The sequence below is a fragment of the Bos javanicus genome, chromosome 18, assembly GCF_032452875.1.
Source record: "Bos javanicus breed banteng chromosome 18, ARS-OSU_banteng_1.0, whole genome shotgun sequence".
Taxonomy (NCBI): domain Eukaryota; kingdom Metazoa; phylum Chordata; class Mammalia; order Artiodactyla; family Bovidae; genus Bos; species Bos javanicus.
This window is the reverse complement of record NC_083885.1, coordinates 56,689,850-56,697,316: the sequence shown is the minus strand read 5'-3', so window position 1 is coordinate 56,697,316 and position 7,467 is coordinate 56,689,850. Positions and strand designations below refer to the sequence as shown.

The 7,467-nt window shown below is 58.8% G+C and overlaps 1 protein-coding gene and 1 long non-coding RNA gene across 4 annotated transcripts; one reads left to right on the top strand and one right to left on the bottom strand.

Moving 5' to 3' along the window:
• Window positions 1–790: 790 nt before the first annotated feature.
• On the bottom strand, window positions 791–7,391 carry SPIB (Spi-B transcription factor). 3 transcript variants are annotated; one of them, XM_061386163.1, is made up of 6 exons: window positions 6,630–7,391; window positions 5,608–5,635; window positions 4,026–4,098; window positions 3,526–3,737; window positions 3,014–3,164; window positions 791–1,761 (listed from the first exon to the last, which is right to left on the bottom strand). In XM_061386163.1, the coding sequence occupies exons 1-6, from the start codon at window positions 6,650–6,652 to the stop codon at window positions 1,463–1,465; spliced, it is 786 nt and encodes a 261-aa protein (XP_061242147.1). In that variant the 5' UTR covers window positions 6,653–7,391; the 3' UTR covers window positions 791–1,462. The 3 variants fall into 3 exon arrangements, with proteins under 3 accessions (XP_061242147.1, XP_061242145.1, XP_061242148.1); XM_061386161.1 differs by lacking the exon at window positions 6,630–7,391 and having other exon boundaries at window positions 5,608–6,605; XM_061386164.1 differs by lacking the exons at window positions 3,526–3,737; window positions 5,608–5,635; window positions 6,630–7,391 and having other exon boundaries at window positions 4,026–4,091.
• LOC133229637 (uncharacterized) lies at window positions 1,648–2,413 on the top strand. The gene is made up of 2 exons (XR_009730584.1): window positions 1,648–1,735; window positions 2,002–2,413. It is a non-coding gene; the product is annotated as an uncharacterized LOC133229637 (long non-coding RNA).
• Window positions 7,392–7,467: the final 76 nt, after the last annotated feature.

The window sequence follows — 7,467 nt, the reverse complement described above, 5'->3', positions numbered from 1 at the left end:
CCTTGATGCTCCTTCCTGTCTTCCTTCTGGCCATCAGTGAGTGGATGGGCAGATTTCAGGTGATGCGTCAAAGGCTTGACAGGGCTGCAAAGGACTTCCGAGATCTTCCTCTTTCTCTCCCTTTCCACAGAAGGGCCAAACTGGCCCAGAAGCAGCAAGTCTTTCTGGTCACCCTAGATCCCCCAGTCGCTCAGGCTCAAGGACTGACTAGGGCCTCTGGCTTCTTAGCCCGCAGCCTGTGACACCCCCATGGGTTCCAATCAGAGCTCATCTGGGCTTCACCTCAATGCTGGATTCACACAAAAATGGTTGGGGTCAATGGACGACTGAAACAAACCATGGGGTATGACAGCCAGGGGCGATGGGGACTTGAGATCGGAAAACATAGTCCCCATTAGACATGGCCGCCACCCTGTTCCAGCCTCTCCACACAGAAAAGCTGGTCCACCTGCTGATGGACTGCACAAAGTCTCTGGTTAGAACCGACATGGGGGGGTTTACCAAGGTCACACAGAAATCAAGGAGTGGCCAGAATGATCCCCAGTATGGCCTTAAGGAGGGTTTCCCCGGAGAGGGAGGGTCCCCATGAGAACTCAAGGGCTGTTGGTGGGGTCCCCAAAGGGGTGTATCAGATGAGGATCCCAGAAGGGCCTCAGAGGTGATCAGAGGATTCCAGACAAACAAGGGCATCCCAGACGACATGGCCCAGACACAAGGTTCACTGAGGTCTACCCCCCCAAACCTGACAATGGTGTTTTCAGACATGACAAAAGGATCCCAGAGGCACCCATCATGTGATTGGAGATTTTCAGACATTAAAAAGTGACAGCAGGGTGGTTCCAGAGAATTAGGGGATCTCAAAGATGACAAAGGAATTTGGAGGCACAGATAGAACGAGAGAGTCACAGATGGGCATAGAGACACGCAAGCAAACGGTCCCCACAACCCCACCCCCAGGGACCCAGACATAACTAGGAGATTTCAGATTTGACAGGAGGGACTCAGACCTGAGAGGGGATCCCAGAGAGACCCTGGACAGGGCTTAGGGTTGCAGGCAGAGCCCTCCATCTGGTGTGATGATCTCTAGGTTCACCCTCCCCTAGATGAGATTTGAGGGATTGCAGGCATCACAAGGGGATCCCAGAGAAGTTCCTGGGATTCTGGAAGCACTTTGCCCTGCCCCGCCCCTCTACACAGACACGTAGTATAGTCGACTCAGGGTCTTCTGACCCAAGACATGAAGATCTTGGGGCCCCTGGACATGACAAGGGAATCCCAAAGGGGCCCCAGACACGATAAGGGGGGATCCCAGAGGGGCCCCGGGCTGGGCTTAGGGATTGTGGCAGCAGCCCGCCCCCCGCACCAGTGTGGGGGGTCCATGGGTCCTATGACCCAGGGTGCGGGAACGCCCACGTGACACAGGCGTGGAGCCCCTGAGGGCCCCCGAGAGGCCGCCCCGGGCTCAGGCCCGGCGGGCGGCGGGCAGCAGCGCACTGTCAAACTGGTAGGTGAGCTTGCGCTTGACCTTGCGGATCTCGCCGGTCTTGGCGTAGTTGCGCAGGGCGCGCGCCAGCTTCTGGTAGGTCATGCGCTTGCGGTTGCCCTTCTGCTGGCCCCAGCGGCGCGCCAGGAGCTCCTTGTGCTTCGAGGAGAATTGGAAGACCCCGGCGCCCGGCTCCACCCACCACACGCACTCGCGCATGTCTCCGCGCGTCAGCAGCCCCAGCAGGAACTGGTACAGGCGCAGCTTCTTGCGGGCCCCTGCAGCGGGTGCGGGGCGGTTAACGGAAGCATCCTTCAGGGCCCCACCCCGCGCCCTCCCCGGTCCGGAACCGCCAAGCCCCTACCTCCCCATCAAGAGAAGTGGGATGAGGGAGGTGGCTGCTGGGTCACCGTGCCTGGCTCCCTCTGTGCCACCCCTCCCATCCGGGGTAAGTTGCTCCCCCTTCCTGAAGTTGTCACCCCGGAACCCCTGTCTCCCATCCCTGCTTTGCTTTTCAGGCTGTGTGCCTATCCTGTGCCTGCTCGGTGGTCAGAATGTATCTGTGGAGCGCACGGATGAATCTGCCAAATGGGTTGGCAGTGCTCCTCAAAGGCTTCTAACAGCTGACTAGTGAAGAGATCTGGAGTTGGTTTGAATCTTCCTGGCCATTTCTTCAGCCTCAGGCCTCCCAGCATGTCAGCTCGAGAGACTGGGATCCTGGGAGAGGCCAAGGGCTTTAACTCCTGGGCTTCTAGAAGCAGCAAGGGGCCCACAGAACTGGCCGTGGGAGGATGGGGGCCTGTGGCAATTCATAGCAGGCATTAGATACAAGAACCCCACCTCTGCCACTTTCCAGCTGTGTGGTGTTGGGGTGGTGACTTAACCTCTCTGAGCTGGTGTTTCCTCAGTTATATAAATGAGGCTTGTGTGTGTGTGTTTTACTTTTACCAGTCTTTATGAAGCACGTGGTACCCACGGGCTGCGCTATGCACAGTACAATTACGAGCTCATTTAATCTTCATCAAAACCCCACAAGACAGGGATGATGACAACAAAGCACATTTTACAGATGGGAAACTGAGGCCCAGATAGGGAAAGTGACTAATAATTCCAGCTTGCAGGGGTTGCGAGTAATGGAGGTCAGGCACAGGGGCAGAAGCAGAGGTTGACTAGGTGGGAGCTGATATTGTAATGGTTTCTGTTGCTCTTGTGTCCGTAATGATGGTGAAGATTCATTGAGTACTGACTCTGTGCCAAGCATTGCTACCTTGTTGACACTTACGATCCCCCAAACCCTCCTAGCCACCAGGAATAGATACTATTAGTGTTTTCGTCCCATTGTACAGATAGGAGACCAAGGCACATAGAGGCGGTTGCCCAAGGCGGCACAGCCAGCAGATGGCAGATCTGGAAACTGCCCTCAGCACTGGAGTATGTACTGTAGGTGCTAGGGCAGACATGGTTCCCTTAACCCCCCCACTCCCCCCACCACCAGGTGGAGTCCCTCGCACCCCACTGGCTCCCACATACCTGCCTCGGATCCCCTGCCTTCCGGGCCAGCCACAAGGACCTCATCCGACTCGCTGTCCGAGACCTCCAGGGCGGGACTGTCCAACAGGAGGTCCTCCTCCTCTGAGAGCACGGGGCTGGGGTAGGGGGCGTACGCCGGGGGGCCCAGGGTCTGCGGAAGGTCAGGGTTACCCATAGCCAGGGGGGCTCCCTTCTCTGCCTCCCTCTGCTTCGGTCCCTTCGCTTCTTCCCAGGCCCTGGCTGTGGGCTCCCTGCTCTGCTCACAGCCTGCCCTCAGGCTCACTTCCGATCTCCATGGCATGGCCAGGGACACCCGGGCCACCTCCCTGAGAGCCTCCCGCCCCTTGACACACGTCTGCACCTCTGGTGGCTGGCTTGTGTGATGGAGTAATAATACCGTTTAACCCGAGTCATCAGAGGGGTTAAGGGTTCCCTATGCACTCGGGTTCTGATGCGGTGCCGGGCACCTCAATCAAAGGATGGGGAACTTCCGCGGTCTCCCCGGCCCTCACCTGGCTTGGGAAGTCTTCCGTGGGGTACGCCGGGAAGCCAGGTCCCGGGGCCTCCAGGCTGGGGGCTGGGTCCAGGCTCCCCACGGGGCTGTAGGTTGAGGGGCCATAGCAAAGCTGGACACCCTGGGGTTGGCCGAAGGTGGCCACAGCCGGGTCGAAGGTTTCATAGGAGGCGCCTGGGACGGCGGGACTGAGGCCATAGCTCCACAGGTCTAGGGGGAAGGGCGCAGGATTAGAAGCCAAGAGGTCTGGCCTCGGGCCCCTCCCCCTCGAAGCCCCTGCCAGCACAGAGGGGCTATTGTGGGCTGTGCAAATCTGTGACCCCAGGATTTGCATGGGCGAGCGGGTGCATGGGAGAGGAAAGGGGAGGAGGTCTGGAGACCGGGGGCTAACCTTGTCCTGCTGGGCCAGCTGACAGCTCCCCTGGGCCTCAGCTCCCCCATCTGTGAAACGGGCCCAAGGGGCGGGGCGGGGAGGGGGGCTGGGCCAGGGTCACTCACCAGGCGCCCCCTCTGAGTCCGGGTAGCTGGAGTGCTTGCAGCTGTCCAGATCGTAGAAGACCCCATCCGGGTACTGATAGAAGTGGGGGAGGAAGAGGGGTCACCCAGGCTGCAGGGAAGACCCCACCCACCCCGGACCAGGCAGGAGACTCTGACAGGCTGGGAGAGGGCGAGAAAGAGAGGCCAGGCACCAGAGACAGGGGCACCGAGATGGGAGGTAGACACAGCACAGCAGAACACACAAAGACCCAGACACACACACACACACAGAGCGAGAGACACGGGCAGAGACACAGAAACACAGAGACCAGGCTCTCTGACAGACAGCAGCCAGCTCCCACTAAGGGTGTGGGCTTCCGGGAACCCCAGCACCTCGCCAGTACACAGTCACAGCAGCTGAGGAGGGTGGAGAATTCCCCCAGGCTTGCCTGCCTCAGGGCCGGGGGCATAGGGGGTGAAGGGTAAGAGGCACGGAAGCGTTTTTAACAGAGGGAAAGAAGCTCTCGACCCTTCTTTTATCCACCTCCACATCGCTTCAATTCACCCCAAGAGCTGAGTGTTGCTTTAGCAGTGAAAATCTAAAACTAGAGATATGTCATCCTGGTCTTAGGGCTAGGTATTTACCCACCAGGTCTGGAAACGTTAAGTCCACAAAAGAGCCTTGTTCAAGAACAATCAGGGCAGCTTTAGTAACAGCCCCAAACGGGAAACAGCCTGAGTGCCCAGGGACAGGAGAACGCACGAGAACTGTGGTGTTGTCCTGAGACAGAGTACTATACAACAAAGAAGAAGGACCCATGTCTGACACACACTTTAGGTCACGTGAAGGAAGCCAGACCCAAAGGGGGCCACTGTGCATAAAGCTCAGAACCAAACAAAACTAATCTGTGGTGGAAAGTATCAGAGGGGGCTATTGACTGCGCAGGGACATGACAGAATCTTCTAGAGTAATGGCAATGTTCTATATCTTCATACAGTTTGTGGTTACACAGGTGTGCACATAAGTGAAAACCTCACTGAGCTGTCCACAAGACTTGTCACTTTTCTGACTTGTAAGGCAAACCTCAATTAAAAAAAAAAAAAACTCTTCAAGCTGGAGGAGTGTGGGATGCGCTGGGGAAGGGGCACCCGCAGGGGTTTCCTTCAAGCATATGTGTGGGGTTTTATTTCTTGGAGTAGGTTGTGGGTTTATGGGGGGTGGGGTGTAGTATTCTGCGTGTCTGAAATAGTTTCGACTCAATTTTTGAAAATATATGAAGTCAAGCAGAGAAGGGAAGAAGAAAGAAGTAGATTTACTGGACGTGGGATGCATGGAGGAAGAGACGCAAAGTAAAAGACACAAAGACCTACTCCTCCCCATTGGAGGAAGTGGACCAGGGTCTGAGAGAAGGAAAGAGATGTTAGAAAAATCATCTGTGATGGCAGGGGGTGGGGAAAACGGAGCTTGGGGATAGCAATGAAAAGTCAGAAAGACAAAGGGACAGGAAGAAGCAGAGGGGGAAACTGAGGCAGGAAGGTCGCGATGGGCCACGTGGGTCTCCCCCGACCCCAGCCCTAGCTGACCCCCAGGACCCCGACTCACCAGACAGCTGAAGTGTGGCCCGTCGAGCCTGGAGGGGGAGAGACACAAGGGCATGTCAGGGGCGTCTTCAGCCTCCTGGCTCTCGAAGTGGTTGGGGGATGGATAGGGGGCAGGCGGCTGCAGCTGTGACCACCGCAGCCGGTCCGCGGCTGCGTGTCTCCGTGTGGGACCAGCCCCACCACACTCACCCCCACTCTCCCACCGGGACAGGAAGTGGGGGGCGGAGGCCAGGCAAATGTTCCCCCCTCCCCTGGGATTTGCATAGACAGAGGCCGGGCGGGGGCAGGGAAAGTGAAGGAGAGAAAGTCCCCGGAGAGAAGATGTGGGTGCCCGAGGGCGGGTGGGGGTGGGGAGGGGGCCTCGGTGAGCGAGTCCGTTCAGTGGGTCCATCTTGGACCAGAGGCGAAAGACGACGGGAGAGGCGTGTGGATGGAGATGGGAAAATACAGAAGAGGCTCTGCCGAGGCGAAGGGAGGAGAGGAGGGAAGGGAGAAAGGTGTGGAGAGGTGTTCACGCTTGGGCTGCAGGAGGTATTTATTAAGCCCCAGAAATGGGTGGGGAATAGACAGGCAGACAGATGGAGAGATGAGACAGACAAAAAGACACAGTGAGGGAGCAAGAGGCAGTAAACAAGAGACCCACAAACAGAAAAGATGTGGCCCGCGGCACAGGCTGCAGACACAGGAGTCGGGGATGCAGTGAGACCTGGAGGAAGACAGGGACGGAGGCCAAGGGCCACTTGGGAGGACACCAGGGTGGAGAGAAGCAAGCGCCCCAAGGGAGAGAGATCCTCTTTTCTCTCCTCAGGGGTCCAGGGGAGACATGGTGGGATGCAGGAGGGAATCGAGGTGGCAGAGGCAAAGAGATCCAGGAGGGGGAGTGGACCCCAGCCCCTCCCACCCTCCTGCCTCCTGGGTGGGGCAGAGACCACCACCTCAGGGGGGAGGCCTGGTGGCAGAGGGGTCAAAGGTGAGGGGCAGGGCAGGGGTTCTGAGTCCCGGTTTTGGAGGGCCCCCACTTACTGTGCAGCCTCTAGGGTGAGCATGGTGGTGCTTGCTGCCGCCTGCAGCCACCACCCCTATTTATACCTTGGCCCAGCCCCCAGGGTTGGGGGGGGGCAGGGGTGCCGGCTGGCTGTGAGCTCAGCCCTCCTCGAAAATCCCCTCAGGGAGGGGGTTGGGGAGGGGGCTGGATTGCACAACCCCTTGATCATGTGGCAGGGAGGGTGGGCCCAGGGGCTGTCTGGATTTGGGGATCCCCAGGGTTGGGGTGGGGGTGCTGGCCCTGAGGAGTGGAGATGGGAGAAGCATTGGCTTTGGCGGGACCCTGAGAAAGTAAAAGTCAAGGGGTCTTATGGTCAGGGGGCATGTGTGTGGGGTGTCTCTGGATGGAGGAGCCAGGGGGAGTGGGTTGCTGGGGGGCACGCAGAGACTGACATCAGGTGAGAGCACTCGGGTGTCAGAGGCAGGGGAGCAGGGGCTCCCAGAGTGGACGTGAATTCAGCAGGGGTCCCTGAGGAAGAAACTCAGTCCTGAAGCCGGTGGGGACCCCGAGGTGGAAACACTGTGGGTGTGTGACCTGAGAGGGGGGGTCCCCAGGTCGTTCCGGGGAGCGGGAGCCTCCTACCGGGGGCTGCCCCAGGCGTGGAGGAAGCAGGTCAGCACCTGGAAGGCGGGGCCCACAGAGGCTCTGTTGGCTGGGGTCTGGTGGGGGCGCTCAGGAGGGGCGGGGAGATCCGATCCAGCCCAGGGGTCTTGCAAGGGACGGTGAAGGGGCCCATGGGGGCCTCCTGGGGGTCGGGGCATCCCACTCAGTGAAGCGAGGCCACCTGAGCCAGGGCTCATGACGGTGGACCACGAC